The 20838-nt window shown below is 37.8% G+C and overlaps 1 protein-coding gene across 2 annotated transcripts in view; it reads left to right on the plus strand.

Annotated features, from left to right (window-relative positions):
* Nucleotides 1-20838, plus strand: part of Adgrg2 (adhesion G protein-coupled receptor G2) — a 59431-nt gene that overhangs the window by 8925 nt on the left and 29668 nt on the right. The window contains exons 2-6 of one of the 2 annotated variants that reach the window (XM_021187770.2): nucleotides 9039-9074; nucleotides 11841-11879; nucleotides 14214-14252; nucleotides 16185-16226; nucleotides 18402-18455. In XM_021187770.2, the coding sequence (XP_021043429.1) occupies nucleotides 9039-9074; nucleotides 11841-11879; nucleotides 14214-14252; nucleotides 16185-16226; nucleotides 18402-18455 (210 nt within the window). The remainder of the gene's footprint in view (nucleotides 1-9038; nucleotides 9075-11840; nucleotides 11880-14213; nucleotides 14253-16184; nucleotides 16227-18401; nucleotides 18456-20838) is intronic. The other variant, XM_021187771.2, reaches the window with a different exon arrangement.

Consider the following 20838-nt stretch of genomic DNA (forward strand, 5'->3'; position numbering starts at 1 on the left):
GGGGGGAGGGTATAGGGGACATTCGGGATAGTATTTGAAATGTAAACAAAGAAAATATCTAATAAAATAAGTTAAAAAAAAACAAAGGCAAATATAAAAATGCACTGTTTCCAACTAAGTAGGCTTTTTTTTCTCTCTCTTAAGCAGGACGATCCATAATTTCAACCTTTCTTAGTGATTTTTACCAGCACAGAGTTGTTAACAGATAGTATATGGTAGTCCTGCTCTGGTGGGTCTGTAGTTTGGTTGTTTGCTGGCAACAAAGCTGGAAGGGTGAATCACAAAGAAAGGGAAAATCATATTCAAGCTGAAAATGGAAAGGACTCCTTCCATTCACATTGATTGCTTGGCCTTGTCACTGTCATGACAAAGAATAAGAGAGAGATGATGGTTGGGGACAAAGATTTTGCCATTAACCCTATCCCATCAGTAGTTTAATGGGTATTGATTATTGAATGGTACCCTCCTTAAATGTTTTTAAAATATATTTTAATTGAAATAAAATTGCTTCACTTTCTCCTCTCCCTTTCCTCCTTCTAGCCCCTCCCACTTTCAAGTTGATAACCCCTTTTTCTTTGGTTGTTATTGTTACATATATATGTAACAATACACATATGCACAAATATATAAATACAACCTACTGAGTCCCTTCTTGCTAACTGTATATGATTTCCCAGGCTGGCCCCTCTGCATTGGACAATAAAGGAATCCCCCCCCCCCCGCGAGGAGGCTAATTCTCTTTCTCTCAGTACTTGTTAGTTACCCATAGTCCTCTGTTGTCTAGGGTGGAACCCACAATTACCCCTTCCACGTTAGTATGCCCATTGATATTGCTGTTCTTCTAGTCTTGTTTATGCATCTGTTTCTAGGAGAGACCATCTCACTGCAGACAACAGAGTTTCTGGTATTCTGGATCTCCAGATCTTCCTGCCCCTTCCTCCTCAATGTCCCCTGAATCACACAGGATTGTAATGTAGATATAGCAATTGTGGCTGAACTTCACATAATCTTTTGATCTCTATTCTGTGTCCAGTGTAGTTTTCTGTGGTCTCCATTTGCTGCAAATAGGGGCTTTTTGGGGTTAGGGGTGGTAGCTACACTTACCAGTAGGTATCAGGATGAGATTTAGAATGTAGTTAGGAATTATGCTATGCTAGCAGAGTAGTGGTAGTAGATTCTAACAGCCTCATGAGCCTCAGTAAGCTGCCTAGGTTTCCAGTATCAGGCATGGTTTCCCTCCTGTTGAGTGGGCCTTAAGTCCATTAGACAGCTGCTGGTCACCACCAACATGTGAGTGTCGCTTACTACACCTTTATGCACATCCTGACATGCTGGTCACTGTTGTGGAGCTTAGACATTGCAGCTGGGTAGGGTTGTTTAATAGCTTTCCTCCCTTGGCAGCTTACATAGTGTTCTCTGGTACCATGGAAACTAGACAACAGGAAGGAAGCTTTCAAGTCAAACCCAGCCCGAATAATTCCTGTATTGTAACTGTGTAGTGTCTTCAACAATAAGGACCCACCTTTAAACCTTGAGAGTCAACTAAGGGCTACGTAGGTGATCTATATTGTTGATTGAGTCACCTGACCAACCATTTGGAAGGAGGTTTCTCATGTTTGGTATGAAGACTTTGTTAGTCTATGACTTTGTGGGAAGCAACATTATCAGCCCAAGTGGCTTAACTTCCTTTAAGATATCACTTCCTGCCGGGCAGTGGTGGCGCACGCCTGTAATCCCAGCACTTGGGAGGCAGAGGCAGGCAGATTTCTGAGTTCGAGGCCAGCCTGATCTACAGAGTGAGTTCCAGGACAGCCAGGACTGCACAGAGAAACTCTGTCTCGAAAAAAACAAACAAAAACAAACAAACAAACAAACAAAAAGATATCACTTCCCCTGGGTGGTGGCACACACCTTTAATCATAGCGCTTGGGAGGCAGAGGCAGGGGGATCTCTGTGAGTTCAAGGCCAGCCTGGTCTACAGAGTGAGTTCCTGGACAGCCTAATGCAATGCAGAGAAATCCTGTATTTAAAAACAAGAAATAAAAACAAACAATAAAAGATACCACTCTCTTCTCCTGATTGTCCCCTAGATGGTGCTGTCCACAGCAAATTTCACTCTTCACATTGAAGAAAGCAGGTCCTCTGTCAATCTGGGTCCCCTGAACAGCACCCCTTTCCTGACTCTTCCACCCTCAGCTCTCTACTTGAGGTTGCTTATTTGATTTTATTAATGGAAAACAAACTTCTATTTCTTTAAGCCCCTGACTCACTCTGCCATTGAAGGTAGAGTGAGGTAAGACAGACATCCCTTCCTCCGAGGAATCATATAAAAACCCAAGTTCATATGCCTAAGGAAAGTGTAGGCGTCTGTTAGGATCTTTACTGAGATATCCATTATCTGAACTGGAGCCATTTGAGTGTAGGAAGCGTCAGCAAAGCCAACTACTTTTTTTGTACCAAGCCAGATAAATGTGATATTTACAGTGTGAACATAAAAGTGAGAGTTCTAGGCCTTGAACTTTCTGAGGGCAAATCTAAATCTCTGAGTTTAGCAAAGTGTTTAAACCTTGTGTTTGAGTTTCCTTTTCTGTAAAGGGGCAGTAACTATATCAGAACTTTGTGACTTAATACATAGCAAACATGCCTGTAATATACCTGACTTGTGAGTAAATACATGCCATTAGCACTACAGGCCAGCACTGTCAGCTAGAAACATTTTTGTGATGAAGTGTTCTATACTATACCTGTTGTATAGAACCTGTCCTACACCTGCTCAATGCTGTAGCCACCAGCCACATGTGACTGCTGAACACTTCGACCTTGACTAGGGCAGTGGAGGGTTGTTTTGTATTTAATTAGTTTAAATTGCTTTTAGAAAAAATATACACATTTATTTGGTATACTCCAGACAGAACAGGGGACATGGCCACAACCAAAGAACTACATTAAATTAATTTTAATTTAATTTAACATGGTGGCTGCCATCTTGGACAGCACAATTACAGACAATTTAATCTAATTTTCTTAGAAGTTTTCTGTTTCAAACTATATAAGCCAGTGTTAAATCACATAGGACAGCTAAGTCAGACACTCTCCCTCCCTCCCTCCCTCTCTCTCCTGCACTCTCCCTTCCCCAAGGAGTTTGCTACAGGGATTTGATTGAATTAACTGTGGGGGGAGGTGTGGTTGAAACTTTATGCTGTGCTCCCCTCACAGCTGGCACATTAACCAAATATTTAATAGAGCAAGCAGCTGGGAAGGGAGAATGAATGTACGACGGGAAAACAACACCAATCGGAAACCATGGGGTAGAAATTGTAGTACATGGGAACCAAATGAACCTCAAGTTGGTCCAATGTGTTGTCTTTTACGCTGGTAGTGTGGATGTCCCACAGAAATAAGACACACATCTGGCTGAGGAGCTGCACATCTGAAGGACTCAGGGGGAAAGTGAAGCAACTGTAGGCTCAGCAGCTCCCTCATAGTAACCATGAGGCCAATGATACTTGTCAGTGTGTGGGAGCTACAGAATATCTGATGCCTCATGTCTGCTCAGTTCTGGAGGATGGAGGATGAAGAAGGTAGGCTAGTTATATGTGAAGCCGGAGGAAGAGCAAGAGTTGGACCCTGGAGGATCAAGAACACATTTTACCTTCTTCCTACCATGGTGAAAGCCCACCTAGAGTGGCTGTTTTCTCCTCAGGAAGTTCCATCAGCTAAGAGCTAAAGTTTTCTTTGGCTATGTCATTATTAATCTTTTTAATAAATCTGTTATGTAAGAGTCCTTATTGAGCAGTGGGATGTGAGATGGTCATGGCTCAAGTAAACAAGCTTAGGATGTGCCAACTTAGAAATGCTTTTAATCATCGTTCTGCTTATGCAGTAAAGTCTGGAAAGGTGCTTTCTGGAAGTTTTTCAGAACTTGTTGTCTCAAGTTCTGAAAAGCTGATATAATCACAAAGTATTGTTTCGTTTAGGGTTTCCATATAATAGTGCCTAAGAGTGGTGGCTTGTTTTTAACCCTCTCTCTCTGTGGAACAGTAATTCAATATGGAGAAGTTTCAGTGGGGTAAAAAGTACTCCTGCAAGGGGACCTCGCTGTATTTTTTTTATAGTCAGTTCTGGAAGAGAAAGTCTTGCTCCCACCCAACTTAAGGGATAGTGTGTTGGAAGATTCATTGGCAATTGCTATAGCTTTAATACAACCATTTCATATTTGGAAACTTAACCTCTACCCCAGCAAACACTTCAGCAGCACCCAGATATGGCCTCTCATGATTTGGGTTCAGGTTTATTTATAAAGTAGTGTCAGGGAGCAGAGAGGGGACATTAAGCAAAGAGGAATAATCAATTGTGGTGTTTTATTGAGGTTACTACTCTAGTCTGTTGGAGCTCATAATTGTGGAATTTTAACACTGTTTTGGGGCATGAATTTGAATGGACAGTTTAGCACACACTTGTAAGATCCCTTACCTGATCTTGTTGTTGTGATTGTTAGACATAACTACTACTCTACACATCACATTCTGAGTAATAGTTATCCAAGAAGTATTCTTAAGTCTTTACAGACTCTGCCTAACTCGCTTTCCCCCATTCTCAGATTCATTCTCCATCCTCCCCCTCTGATCCTTTGCAACTGCCTTCCAGCTAGGTTTAACCAATGTGTGTTAATGTAAAAGGAAAAAGTATAAAAGGAAAGGAACAAGTGTGTGTGTGTGTGTGTGTGTGTGTGTGGCATGTGCGTGTGTATGCATGCATGCATGCATGCATGTTCGTTTCCTTCTCTGATTGACTTACCCATATCTCTGATAGTAGCTGTGCCTCTGCCAGGATTCCCTTGTCACTGGAGAACCTCCATCTCTACATGGTTTCAGCTTCTGCTTCATGTCTCCTCCTCCAATCCTAGAAGATTGTTCTAGACCTCTACCTTTCCTCTGTTTCTCTGAGTTAATTTTCTCCTCTTGATCTAACTGTCATAAGTTCATAACTTTATTTCCTAACTGATAGAGATTTATTTTGCAGGTATGTATGTATGTATGTATGTATGTATGTATGTATGTATGTATATTTGCATGTAAGTATTTTGGTGCTAAGAATCAAACCCAGAGCCTTGAACTTGGTAGGCAAGTACTCTATAATGATAGGAATTTCTTAATGATTTTGTCAGTCAAAACAAAGGTTTCATTGAATAGTTATAAGATCCATGCCACTGGCCTGGAAGATAATAGATGAAACATCAAGCAGGTTAGCATCTAATTGGGAAAATTAGAGATGTCCTATGTGATGGTTAGGATCTTCATCCTACCCCCCCAAACCCTCATCTTGACATTTACTTGCCTTTGTGATATTATGATTAAGTCGTGAGGGTCCCAACCTCATTAATGTAACAATGTCATTCTCACAGGAGTTATCACTCTTGTCTTGTGAGCCCACTTGCCTTTTTTCCATGTATGACATAGCAGGAGGACCCTCACCAGATGTAGTCTTCCGATTTTGTACTTCCCAGACCCCAGAACTATGAATTAAATTAAAAATGTTAAAAATACTTATTCATTTTATTTTATATGTGAATGTTTTGCTTGTATATATGTATATGTACCATGTGTATACTTGGTGTCCACAGAGGATAGACACGATAGTATTGAATCCCCTGAAACTGGAGTTACCAATGTTTGTGAACATTCAGCACACAGGGGCTAGAAATTGAACCCAGGTCCTCTGCAAGAGCAACAAATGCTCTTTTTTTTTTTTTTCTTCACGGGTACAGTTTATTACAAAGTGCCTGTGAATTGTTTGTCTTCTTTTTTTTTATTATTATTTTCTTTATTTACATTTCAAATGCTATCCCGAAAGATTCCCATACCCCTCCCCCCACCTCTGTTCCCCTACCCACCCACTCCCACTACTTGGCCCAGGCCTTGCCTTGTGCTAGGTCATATGGAGTTTGGAAGACCAAGGAGCCTCTATTCCCACTGATGGCCGATTAGGTCATCTTCTGCTACAAATGCAGCTAGAAACACAAACCCAGGGGGTACTAGTTAGTTCCTGTTGTTGTTCCACCTACAGGGTTGCAGCCCCCTTCAGGTACTTGGGTACTTTCTCTAGTTCCTGCATTGGGGACCCTGTGTTCCATCCAGTAGCTGGCTGTGATCATCCATTTCGGTGTTTACCAGACACTGGCGTAGCCTCACAAGAGGCCACAATATCAGGGTCCCTTCAGCAGTATCTTGCCGGCATGAGCATGCTCTTAATCACTGAGCCTGAATCAAATCAACTTTCATTGTTTATAATTTTTCCAACCACAGACACAGTGAAAATGTTCATGAACATGTCCAAATGCCAAGTGCATGATGTAGCCAATTGATGTTTTAAGATATAAAGAGGAGCCAGCTATCTCCATCAGCTTCTGTAGCCAAAGAATACTTTAGAGGGCCATAGAGTTGACAGAAAGGTTTCGTCTTCTAAAACTTCCAGTTTTAAAAGACAGGGTTCAAATTTACATTGTGGAAATGACATTGCAGATGGAATTAGCATTGAAGACCGTGAGATGTGGAGATTATCATAGATTTCCTGGATAAACCCAGTCAAATCCTGTGAGTTTTTAAGCAACACAATGTTGGTAGATGAGAGCTTCCATACTCTATCTTGTCAATGCTGGTTTTGAAGATAGACAAATGAGCCAAGAGCCAGGAAACATGACTCTAAGTCTTAGAATGGCCCCCAGTCTATAGCCAATAAGAAAAGGACGAGTTCAGTCCTACAACCATAAAGAACCACAGTTTGCCAAGAACTCAAATAAGCAGGAAATGGATTTGCCTCTAGAGCTTCCAGGTAGGACTGTAGCTTGTCATGAACTTGATGTTCATCTAGCAAGCTCTGTAGGGGCTTTCTGACCTATAGAAGTTTAGGATAACAAATATGTATTGTAAGCCACTACTGATAATTTGTTAGAGCATTAACATGAGAACCCAATACAACTAAGAAATTTCAACATGAATTTCTTAGCCATTGTTAGTATCAGTCTTATTCAATTCAAGAATAGGTCAAATGTCAAAATTATATGGGGTGATGAAAGCTGAGTTCTTGGATACATTGAGTCAGAGAGGCAATGATGGCACAATCATATGGCATCGCTGACAGCACTAGAACATTTGACACTAGAATTTGGGAGGGTGTGGCAATAATGTTGGGGGAAAGTGCTAATGAGGTAATTCAAGGAAGGGGTTTCCATCCATGGAGCTATTTCCTTGAAGTTCCTATTCTTCAGGCTCTATTTGGCTTCCTTTCATTATAAAAATATTCTCTCCATAATTGGAATATATGAACTTTATATTTTAAAACTTCAGAAAAATTAGTCAGAGTCATACTAAGTAAATTTTATAGACAGATTCCAATAATTTTGTTTATAGGTTTAAATCAATACTTTAACAAATTAGTAGTTTGAGATTTGTTTTGTAGGTTTCCAGAAAAAAATCTGAAAAATAAACCAAACCAATATTTTCTTTATTTGCTTATGAATCCTTATAACAATGGAAGTATCTTATCTCCTATGAATGGCATGGAGTTCAAATATATATGACTCATTAGGAGTGACAACCCTGTCATTTTTGTGAGTGGGAAGTGAATGGGGCAAACCCTCAAAGAACCCCAGGGTAGTATTTAGAAAACAAAAGCCATATGAGGAGTTGGCTATGTTCGACCATGAAGGGTAGTATGAAGCATCATATTGAGAGTTTAAGACATAGAAAGAGTAAGCCAATATCCAAAGGGAAAACCATGCCAAAAGAAATAAAGGAAAGAATAGCACATTTTAAATGTCTAGCTTACATACCGGCTGAAGAGATGGCTGCTCTTCAAAAAGACTTGGGTTTAACTCCTAGAAGCCATATGTATGCTCACAACTATCCATAACTCCAGTTCAAAGCAACTGACACCCTTTTCTTGCCTCCATAGGCTCATGGTTTTGGCTAGGCTGTCAGGCCAGCAAGTTTCCAGGATTTATCTACCTGTTTCTGCCCTGCAACAACACTGGGGTTACAGGCACTTGGGACCATGTTGGAGCTTTATATAGATGCTGGGAATTGAATCTGGGTCCTGTAGAACAGCAAGTACTATTAATCACTGAGCCATTTCTCCAGCCCCAAGCGTGTATTATTTTCCTGAACAGGAAAAAGGGTGTTTTTCTTTTAAGGGATCTGAGCATTTTCCCCAAATAACTCAACAGTTCTTGTAATGTATTCTCCCTAAGGTGGCTGATCCAGTTCAACTCAGAAGGAGGTGGCATAATAGGCCAAATGTTTGTGTTAAAAAAAATAAGCAAAGTTAGTGAAATATAATTTGTGCAGATATGCACATTTTTCTACATATTTAATTAACATTAATCAACAGCTTAAAGTCTTAGCTATCTCCTTAGTTTGAAGTGTACATTGCACATTTATACAACACCATATATAGAGCACCATTATTAGTTAAAGATTGAGAACCTGGGGAAATAGCTCAGTGTTTAATAGTACTTGCTGTGAAAGCAAGAGGACCTGAGTTCAAATCCCCCAGAATCTACATAAAAATCCTGCATGATCGCAGGCGCCTATAAGCTGAGCATTGCGATGGAGCATTGGAAAGCAGAGACAAGTAGATCCCAGGAGCTCACTGGCTAGTGAGCCTAGCTCAAACAACGAGTTTCAAATTTAGTGAAGAACCCTGACTCAAAACAATACAAAACAAAACAAAAAAGGTAAATTGGAATGAGATAGAGGGTGACACCTGATCATCTGGCTTCTATATACACATGGATGGGCACTTACACACATTCAAAACACACACACACACACACACACACACACACACACACACACACAAGAGAAAGTGGAAGGCTTGCTTCACTAGGAAGTTGTGTGGAAAACAATAGTGAAATCGCGTGCTGCCCTCTTTTGGTAGCCATTTGCAGTTCAGTTTACATTGATTGTCATTAATTTGTTAATGTCCTACAAATATGTGAACAAAGCAAACTAATGCTAAATCACCTTTTTCCTTGACAGAAAATGCTGATAATTCCAGTTTGTTATCACCATCTGGTAAGAGTTATTTTATGATTTTGGGGAATCACACGAAAGTGTTACTCTAAAGTTTTCTGTGCAGTATGACATAATGTCAGATACAGCAAAACTGTTTTCCTCTAAGAAGCTTGGTTGAGTTAATTGTCATTAAACATACACCTACAAAACCAATAGCAGAAGTCATATTCATCCTTCCATATTGTCTGGCAGAGCTGGGGAGTAACTCTCTAGGGACTAGACTGTGGACATCATTGGGGAGCCGCTTAAGTGCTTTAGCTATGTTTGATATTCTTTCTAGCTTACAAGTATAAACAGCATCAAGAACTTAAACATGCCAAAATGTATTGTATTTACAACGTGAGCTGTTAAATACAACAAATACACACTTTCAGTACCTTCACTTGCAGAATATCTTCATAGATGCTTCTAAGAGCTTAGCACACATGGCAATGAGAAGACAAATAGTAAACTAAAGAGAACTTTAGAACTAGAACCTAGAGGAACTGAGAACAATACTCTAACATGAGGCTAACAGCTGGACACTAGCATCCTAGCATCTTATGGTGAGAGAACAAAGCCTAAGGCTGCTGAATAGCTTGTATAAGATCTCACAGCTTCTTGCCCCACATCACACAAAGGCAGTACATGGTTTCTTTGTGTCCAACCTGTCTTCTTTTGGATATACCACATATCTTAGAAGGATTGTGAGTCAGTTGCTATGCTATCCTTAGAATTGTGAAAATGAACTTCCTCTGTTACTCATTCAATGATTTAAATCTAATAAACAAAACAGCAGCCATCTCTTATGCATGTACTATTGTGCCCTGAAGTCTTCAGACATCTCATTCCTCTCAGTCTTGCAGAATAGGAATCCTTATGTTCATGCTATGAATGTGAAAACAGGCTCAGTGGGGAGGGGGGAATCTTAATCACATTAACACATTGTCTGGAGTCAATCTGTCTCTTGGGGTTTGAACTAAGCCACCACCCTCCCACCTCCACTACTAGCTCACATTTGGAGCAAGTTCCTTGACTTTTCTGTGCTTCAGTTTCTTCCTCTGTAAACTGAGAACAATAGTATCTGCTTCATGGGGTATTTGAAGATGAAATAAGAGACCACATGTGCCTGCTATAGGATAAATGACTGGTATCAGCATGAGATGGGGTGAAGATTCAAACCCTGAACCTCAAGTCATCAGAGCACAACCTCTTTTGTCCATGTCTGCCCCCTAGCGTTTGAGCTTCTAGGGTTCAGCATACTAGTGTATTTTTTCTTGTACAGCATTTCTCAAACTTTGGGTTGTAACCCTTTAGGGGTCAAATGACCCTTTCATGGGGGTTGCTTACGACCATCAGAAAAAAAGATTACCTTATGATTCATAACAGTAGCAAACTTACAGTTATGAAGTAGAAATGAAATAATTTTATGGCTGGGGGTGACCCCAATATGAAGAACTGTATTAAAACTGCATTAGGAAGGTTGAGAACCGCTGCTCTAGTAGAATAGCTTTTGCCAAACTTAATCATATAAAGTCTGCAAAACCATGTTTTTAGAGAATGGAGAGCAGCGTTTTTAGAGTTCTAGTCATAACCTGGCTTCTGGGTACACTGAGGGTAGGGCTGCACAAACCAGATGATAGGTCCCAGTGTAGTGTCAAGGGAAGAAGACAGCTATGCACACAGACCTCTTCTTTGAATTGTGTCACCATTCATCAACATCCAAAAAAATTCATAGTCATTCATTTAAAAATGGCTGTGGCCAATTATTTTGCCTCACCCCATAAGTACACTTTGACTTGAATTGCTTAGGACCAGTCTTATTCCTCAAGAAAGATCTTGGCAATTGTTTAAAAGAATAAATATAGTAAATGACAAACTATGAAAGCAATAATGTGGGACAGACAGGGTGTGTATGTTTAGCCAACCCATGAGCAGTCTGAAAAAGGCCAGACAAGTGCTTTGACACACCCAGATTTTGTCCATACCAGCTGAAATATCAAGCTCTATACCTAAGACTCTAAGATTTTTGTTGTGAAGTGTTTGTGATTTCTCATGTGTTTAGGTAAAGATCAAACCTTACTGCATCTCTTAAATATTTAAACATGTGAAATGTGTGCAGTAATTGACTTCCTAGAATAAGTGGAGTCATTCTATAAGAAATCTATAACTTGATTGACTTTCTTAATAGCAGCTATAATTTAAAGTGGGCTACTAAGAAATGAGTTAGATACTATAACATTGAATGGTATATAATATTGAATGGTATGATATATATGATATATGTAAATTTATATGTATATAATATATTATATGGATATTATATGAATATAATATATGAAGAATGAATGAATATATATACTCATTATATATATATATATATATATATATATATATATATATTCTAAATTTATCATGGGAAGAATTGGCAGTTGGTGTGCATTGTTATAACAGAATGGAGTCGATGTGTCAGTATATTCATGACTACAGTTCAGTGAGTGATTTAAAATGTTTTCTAAAACTCTCTTGGTTGGAAAAAATAGTGAAACTATCATTTACTTTATTCCAATGTGGTTCCTAACTTATTGCCACGATATTATCCAGGTGCAGAAGACTTTATGATTATAAGTCTCACAGTAATTTTTTGACTTTTTATAATTGTGTCACAAGAGTTCTGACTTCTTAAAATTTCATAAATACCTGTGTCAAGCCAGAGCTATATGTTGAGACCTTGGGTCTAAAGAACTATAATTGTTTCAAAGCATTCACTTTGTTTTCTCTCTGCAGCTGAATCATCTCTTGTCAGTCTCATCCCCTACTCCAATGGTACACCAGGCAAGATTTTGAAAATATTTAAGCCTAGATGTAGTCCAATCTGTTAAGTTTCCCTTTTAATTATACCTTTGTCTTCCTCTCCTTGGGAAAAAGGAGGTAGAAACCACAAACCTCAATGGTAAGAGTGTTTCTGAAGCAAAGTGAAAATTCATAACCCCTCATAGGAATAGAAGTATGAGTCATGGCAATGGAGATTTCTATCTCTAAATAATATCTGGTACACTGAGTGATTCCATATAGTTCAATACTCCAAAAACTCAAAAGATGTGGGAGTAACCATTCTGGTTACTTGATATGGTTTCTATGATCATAGAAGAAGAAAAAAATCCCTCTACCACTGTAAATATTTCAGAAAATACTGGAAACATCAATCACACTTTGAAATACTCCATTTCACTGTTTTCTAACACCTTGCCAGCAAACTTGACATGATAGATTATTTAACTGTGGGGAAGCACATCTAGTGACTTCAATATGATTCAGCACAAATTTGGAGGTACAGAGTGTCCAAAGACAGTCTCTTTATTGGTGATTTTTATCACTTTTTAAATAGCATGAAATGGGAGGGAAAAAACCTGGCTTTTCATCATGTTAGAGAAAAGGACAAAGAACTTCGTGATATCCCAGGGAGGTAGGTGGGGCAGCACATTCTGTTCTCTCCCCTCTGAGGGGAACCAGTTTTCTATCTTAGTTCCATCAAGTCCCATCACTTCTCAGACTCTTGGTTAAAATAAAATTCTGCCATGTAGGTGGTGGTTGAGGAGTTAAATAATCATAGATGTATCTTATATGATTGAAACCAATTAAATTCATAAATGGTCTAATGGGAAGAACCAACAGTTGTCATTTTGTGTGTAATTTGTACATTGAAAAAGATTATCTTCCTTTTAGCTATGGCAGCAGTGATTTTTTAAATTCTGTTGTGTATTGTGGGGGATATATGTGGGTGCATTTTAAGCATGACAATGCATTGTGCATATTTAGATGTTTGCTTGTTTCCTTTTGTGGTGAGGTATCAAACGCACCCTTGTTTGGCCTTGGCCTCCTAATTGCTAAGATTACAGGCATGTGCCACTATAGCAGCATCACTCCATGTATCCAAAAATTTCATCTCAAATAATAGATTCCAGAATTATTTCGTTTGAAGAAATACCAGGAGGATCAATTTTAATGGGATTTTAGATCAAATAGGTTTGAAACAAACATTTCCTAAATGACTAATGTGAAAGCATCCAGAGCTATTGAGGTTGTTGTTCATGTTGTAAATTTCATATCCAGGAAGGCTTTCTTATTAGCATAGAGAGAAAAGGATATTCTTTTTTGCTTTTTTAACATTGTTATTGTTGTTTTGAAACAGAGTTCCTCTGTGTAACCAGGATATCTCTGGCTGTCCTGGAACTAACTCTGTAGACCAGGCTGGCCTCAAACTCAGAAATCTGCCTGCCATGGCCTCCTGAGTGCTGGGATTAAAGGCATGCACCACTACTGCCTTGCCATTTTTATGAATTTTGGAAAAATTTCATACAGTGTTTTTGTTCGGAGTCACTCCACTCTTATTGCTAACTCCTTCCAGATCCACCTTTATCTCTCTATCCACCCCCAACTTTGTGTCCTTTTTATAAAAAGTCAATTAATAATCAAACAACTCCAATTTGTATTACCAATATACTCTTGAGGGTAGAGCAATCTGCTGAAGGGTGGCCAGCCCTCAAAGAATATTGACTCTCTCTCTCCTCCAGAAGCATCAACTGTCCATAGTTCCTCGGCTAGGGGTAGGAGGAGATCATGAACTCCTCATTTCATACTGGAGTGTTAACTGGGGTGATCTTGTGCAGGCAACCATAGCTGTTGTGAGTTCCTGAGTGCAAGAGTCCTGTCATGTCAGAAGATACTGGTTCACTCCTGTCTTCTTCAATATCTGACTCTTACAACCTTTCTACCCCCTTTTCTTCAATGGGAGAAAGTATTAAATAACATAAATTTTATGTCTAATATATATTGGTGTTATATGTTTCACTCATAATAGACATTCAGAAAATCACATCCTGATAGAATAAATGTGTACTCAAGTTCATCTTGGGGCTGGGTAAGGGGATGGAGACTTGGCTAGTACCAGTTAGATTTTGCAAAACTCTAATCTCTAGATTTAGGGGAAATTGAAGTGTTTGAGGAATCCAGGAAGAGTCACATGTCTTAAGTAATCCAGGCATTACATTATTATTATAATCCAGGCGTTACATTATTATAATCCAGGCATTACATTATTATTATAATCCAGGCATTATTATTATAATTCAGGCATTACATTGTTTCTTATTATTTCAGATGCTGCTTCAGAAGTTTTGTCGACTTTAAACAAAACAGGTAATTTCAAATTATTTCTGAATGTCATAGCTTGTCCTTTGGTTTCTTGAGTTTTTCACAGGTAGGGTCTAATGGATTGTTAGCAAAGGAATTTCTGTTGTTCCTCTGTTTATTTCCATAGGTTTTCAACCTTTGCTGCTCTTTGACTCTATCATTGAGCTATCATTCTGTTGTCACTACACTCCTAAGCTTCCCATTATAGCCGTAGCACTCTACTTAAAGATAACATTAGTTATGTTTGAATATTATAGCAATACAGATTAGTTCATAAATTGGAGAATATAGGGAAATACGAAGAAGAAAATTTAATCTTCTTTACTGTTACTTTACTAAAACTATTATTGAAACTATTATTGTTAGTAATTTGGTACAATTTCATTTGTGATCTCATATATATATATATATATATATATATATATCTTGCAAAATAGTCATAATTACACAGATTTTATGTTTCTCTTTTAATTTAGTATTAAATTGTAAGTATTCCCCATTGTCTCTTGCTATTAATGACTTGATATTCTATTACATGCCATATGTTAAACATTAAAGTTGTTTATATTTTTTAATAGAAGTTATTGCAGTGAACTTCCTGATGGCACCATCTTTGCATTCATCCCTGATTTCTATAGGATATGTTCCAAGAATTGGACATAATGGGTCAGCAGTATGAATATTTTAAGGCCCTGGAGAACTATTGCCTAATTACCTTCTAGAAAAATTGTACCCCACACCATTTTGCCAGCTATGCATAAGAATGGCCTTGTTGCTCACTGTACCTTTGTTGAGACTACATTGTATATTATTAAATCTTTTTTCCTTTAGGTTATTTTAGTTTTGATTATTAGTAAAGTTGATTTTTTTTATGAATTTAGCTACAAAATACAAGCTCATTTTACAGTTGTGTTTCACTTGTTATGGAGAGAAAAATAGCAAGGCTAACAAAATAATGTATAAAGGATTGTTAATGACAGCACAAAATGGTATCTACCTCTAAAATTACCACCAACCATTGTCCATGAATCACACACTCAAGTGAGCCCATCAGTAACATACATACAAAGATTTCTGAAATTGTATAATACCGTTATTCTTCAGCGTATCTCCAAGCTCCGAGCTTAGTCTTTCCTTCAAATTTTCCTATCTGCTCTAAAGAGACAGAAGTTTTCTGGAAATGTGTACACTGAATGCATCATCTTATAATGGGCAATCCTCCTTATACAAGGCTTTTTGAACCAGATTCTCCATCATCTGGGGGATGCGCCAGGGACTTTGTCTCCAAATGTTTTTGGAAAGATAATCCTAGGGCTTGCCTTTTCAGACACATTAATACTTGCCTGTGAATCTCTAACTGAAATAGTCGTGGTTCTACTGTGAGATTGTTGTGCAACAGTTGTTGGCTGGTCTTGACTTCTCTCAGAACAATTTTATCTCTCAATACAATGAGGATAGTATCCTATTAACCTTAAAGAAGAAAGTGGGATTCTTGATTGAAAATTATAGTAAAATTGACTCAGTATGCCCTGATTCACACTGACTTTCCTTCTGAGTCACATGTTCTTTATAACCTGTCATCTGAAGGCACTGTTTATAACATAGTTCTACCCACCTGCATTGTAAATTCATATTTATGGCTCTAGCAGTAGTGCCTGGAAACTAAAGTGGAATTACACAAGCTGAGGGATGTGTAATGGGTGTGATCTAACTGGGTAAACATGTGACTCCAATTCTCAGACCCACCCTGGGCCAAAGCTGCGTGTTCTGTGAATGAGAGTTCCATTCATTCTGCTGCTAAGATGACCAATGGTATCTTCAAGATCTCAACAGTGTGCTTTTCTTAGCACTTCACTAAAAAAAAAAAAAAAAAACCTCATGGCAAACTGTATTTTAAGCAACAAATTCTGCTCTAATATTTAAATTGCTTCTTTGCAGAAAAATCTAAAATCACTATAGTAAAAACCTTCAATGCATCAGGTATGACTTATTATCAATATCAAGACTTTCTTTTTATAACTAAAGTAAACCTAAAGAAATGGCTGGTATTTTTAATTTGTCTTTTTTCCTACTTTTGAAAAATAAAAATCTGTTCTTAATGAATAGATATAAATATTTATCGGCTACCTGAAATTGCACTAGGTGTTTTGGTCTGTGTAATAGTAATCAGCCTGTGCCTGCCCTTAAGAATCTTTTAGTCTAAGGGGAGACAGAGTAAATAGTTAACTGACATGAGCGTGCCTGCAGGAGGATTCTACCAGTTTGTTTGTTTGTTTAGGTGCTGCGAATTGAGCACAGGCCCTGACACATGTGAAGTGTGCACCCTATCACCAAAACTACACCCTCATATTCCACAGATATTTCTAACATGATTAAGACACACGGACAGCACAGGGCTGGTAGTAATGAGTCAGAATGTAATTAACAAAAGAACTAAAGGATCAAACCTTTTTTAAAATGAAGAGGTGATATATTAATGTCTAACAAGGGTTTTTCATTGATTTCAATAGGAAAATCTGGTTTACTTCCCTGCTTCTGTAAATAGAATGTATTGGAACCACTGCCCTGCTTATTTGTTTAAATTATTTTCTGTGGCTACTTTTCTGCTACATAAAATTGAATCATTGCAGCAGAAAACACCTAACTCACAAAACCTAAAATATTATCTAGCCACTCTCAGCTAAAGTTATCAGTCAGGATTTAAAGGGTTGTCTGTGGCCATGTACTCGGGGAGGGGTGGGAATTATAGATAATAGTAGAAATGGGAAAGAAAATCCTCATTGTGAAAGAGCAGCAAAAGATACACTTCTCTGGAAATGGAAGTGCAAGTGAAATTTAGAGAATAGTAAGTTTAGCAAGCAAGAGACCAGTGCTTTAAAGGCCCTTGTAAGCATTACTGCCTATCATTTATACATATCATAGATGCATGGTATTTTGCATAGTGTGAAATTCAGTTTGTTCACAGAATCTAAATTTAGCTGACACATGACACTCATACTCCAGAATCATTCTGACAGAAACCAGATCATGTGCATGAAGTCAAATTATAATTTTCTTTTACATCCAAACTAATTTCTCACAGGAACAACTCATAATGTCCGATGGACATAAACTTGCCTTTTGGACATTGCAGATATAATCTTGTCAAAGACAGCATATCAAGGAGACTAAATCTTGCTTAATATAATAATCTTTTGAAGGATCTTTTTCCTTCATTAGTTTAAGTAGTACCTCAACAGCCTTTCCAACCCTCCTGGTTTCTATGGATCTCTTGCATGTCAACAACTGAATGGAATGCTGAGCTTTTTTTCAAATAATAATAATAAAAGATGCACTTCTTTCACAAAGGAGAAATTGTTTCTCAGGTCGAGCTGCATTAAATTTGTTTTGTTTTGTTTAACAGAGATCATTTAATCCCCCATTCATCTCTTCCTCCTTTGTGTGTTTGTATGGCCTGGTATCCTGTCCATCACTGAACCATTTTATTTCTTTGCTAGAGTCATCCACTAGATTGTAAGCACCATCATACAGCCCTTTTATTTCCTGATTGGTATCATCCACCAGAGTGTAAGCTCTTTAAGGACAGGGTTTGTTTTGGGGACCTCTCAAGACCCAGAAATTATAGTGAGTACTCAGCAGATATGCTTGAATTTCGTAGAGTTTATTTATGGAGTGAAATCATGACATTACTATTATTATTGAATGTGCATTTGTTGGATACTCTAGGGGAGCTTAAACCAACATTAGAGTTTCTAGGATTTTTCTACCTGGGAAGGAAAGGATGATCTGTGATTCAGGACGAGAAAATTCTCCATACATGATTCATTTCCATTGTACTCTATATCAGACAGGAGAAGGATTAATTAGGAAAGGGACAAAGAAATTTCAGAGAAGAACTGAAGGTCAGACAGTGATATGGCAAGGAGTCGTAGAGTCACATCCCATAGCTGCTTGTCTAAGTATCTCTTTATTCTTTGTGCAATTTATCCAGCCAATTCTGTTCAGCTTTTTAATATTGTTGGTTTACATTTGGTGTCTTCATTTGCAAATTTTCTTGACAGTACAGTACTTAATGTATATAATATACACATATATTATATGTAATAATTAGTACAGTTATTATCATGCTTAACCAGATGGGTTTCTTTTTCTTAGGAGTCAAATCCCAGAGAAATATCTGCAATTTGTCATCTCTTTGCAGTGACTCAGGTTAGTTCTAATGAGCACTACACAACTGTACATTCCCATATAAGTTTGCTCCACAGAAAGTGTTGACTTGTTTTTCTCCTGTTGTGTCTGTACATGGCCTTCTGATCTGTCCCTTTTTCATGCAACCAGGCTACTACAAAGTCCCTAATAAAAACAAAAGCAAATTTTAGACCTGGCTGAAATTACCTTTCCATTTTCTAGTCAGAGAAAATTGACACGCTTCCACAACAAGGATTTTCACTCGAGCGTTAAATCCACACTAATACTAGTAGCCTTAGAATTAATGCATGAAAAAGTTAATAATAAAATTATTGATTGGTGGAAGTTACTTCTTAAAAGTAAATCCCTCAAGCTTTTCATAGGACCTTACATATTATGACTCAAAAGCAAAGTATTGTCCTTTGCTAAGAGTAAAACAAACAAGACTTTTTAGAATGTTTCATATATACCTAGTTTAATTAAATGCTGATTCCATTACTGTCTGTAATGTTTTGTGATCTCTAACACTGTCCATGGTGTTTTTAAAACTGAGATGTAAATCTCTTGAGAACATGCTGTTTTTTGAAATAGGAATAGTTTTTCCTCCTGCCATGGACCAGAAGCATGAAACAACCTCTTTTCTCCCATTGATTTGGCTCTCTGGGCTTTCTTCCTTATTAAGACCAATGAAAGCAAATGTGAAAAACAGAAAAATTATGCTGTGGCAGGTCAGAACTGGACTGGAGATCATGGGTAGGGCGAAGAGGAAAACAGCAATTCCAATAATAATCAGTAGAAGAATTTTACCTTTTAGGTTTTGTTCCTATTTATAGTGTTTTACTTCTTCTGAGAATTATAGTTAACATTTCAAATAAAAATACAACCGGGTAGATTAAAAAACAAGAAATTTTCCTATTTAAATACTTCATGAATGGAGAGATGTCTCAGAGTTTAAGAGAACATATTGCTCTTGCAGAGGACTGAAGTTTGGTTCCTAGCAGCTATGCAACAACTCACAACTACTTATAACTCTAGTTCCAGGGGACTCCTACACCCTCTTTTGGTCTCCGTAGGTGCTATATTCACATGCAGACACACACAATTAATAATCAAATCTAAAAAATTAATAGTCTACAAATACGCCCTACTGTGTGAGTATGAGAGTTGCTCAAGTGTGTTTTCTGCTGGTATGTTCCAGGAACACTATAAATGGGCTAAGGGTGTAGCCCAATGGTAGTGCATTTGCCTAATCTGTTCAAGTCGCTGGGCTCAATCCCTACCACCACAAAAAAGTATACATTTTATTTTCACATATTTGTATAACTTTCTCTTATTTTTTCTTCCTTTTTCCCTCTACCCTCTCTTACTCTTCTCTTTACTATATCCTTATAATATTATTTGGCGGCATCACCTATGTTTTGGACTGGGACTAATATCTAGTTCTGTTTTGTGTCTAAACCATATTTGATAACTGAAAATCAAAAGTGTGCTTTAAAATGGTCATCTTGAATAACAGATGCCAGAAAGCTGGTTGGAGTAATGTTTTCCTCAACTAAGGGACTGAATTGACCATTTGTCGTGGTGACTGGTGAAAACAACATCATCAGGGAACCCACTCTTCTGGCACCAGAAATCCCACAATAGCCTGCTAAAAACTAGAGACCTCTGCTTCATTCAGGTTTCCAGTCTGGGTCCATTAAAGATCTATGAATAAGCTGAGAGCTTTCTGGCCAGGAATCATTAGGTTGAGAGTCAAAAGGTGGTAGCTTTTTCATTGTTCCATACAACCAGAACTTTTGTGTTCCCTGCACATTTATAAAACTCATAATACACTCAACAAGAATGTGAGGGAGACAAATTGTCACACACACGGGGCAGGAGGGGGGAGAATCTAAACAAGCATTCAAAAGTTTGATTTTTAAAATTATATATACATATATACACATATACACACACACACACACACACACACACACACACACATATATATATATATATATATATATATATATATACTTTATCTTCATGTACCCCAGAAGAGGGCGTCAGATCCCACTACAGATGGTTGTGAGCCACCATGTGGTTGCTGGGAATTGAATGTAGGTCTTCTGGAGGAGAAGCCAGTGCTGTTAACTGCTGAGCCATCCTCTAGCCTCCTTGATATTTTTTAAAGTGTATAATTTTATACAGATTTGAAGGATCATTGTTTTTAATAATTATGAATTATTTGAAATTTCTGTGTCAGTATAAACTTTTATTAAATGAATTCAGCAGACTGTTTCTAAATTCATGTGTAACAGTAACAATTAAAGAATAAAAGGCCATGAATTTAAGATCAGGTAGAGATTTAGGAGGAGAGGGAGGATGTAAATGATGTAAATAAAATATGCATATGAAATTCTCA

Source organism: Mus pahari, chromosome X (genome assembly GCF_900095145.1).
Source record: "Mus pahari chromosome X, PAHARI_EIJ_v1.1, whole genome shotgun sequence".
Classification (NCBI taxonomy): domain Eukaryota; kingdom Metazoa; phylum Chordata; class Mammalia; order Rodentia; family Muridae; genus Mus; species Mus pahari.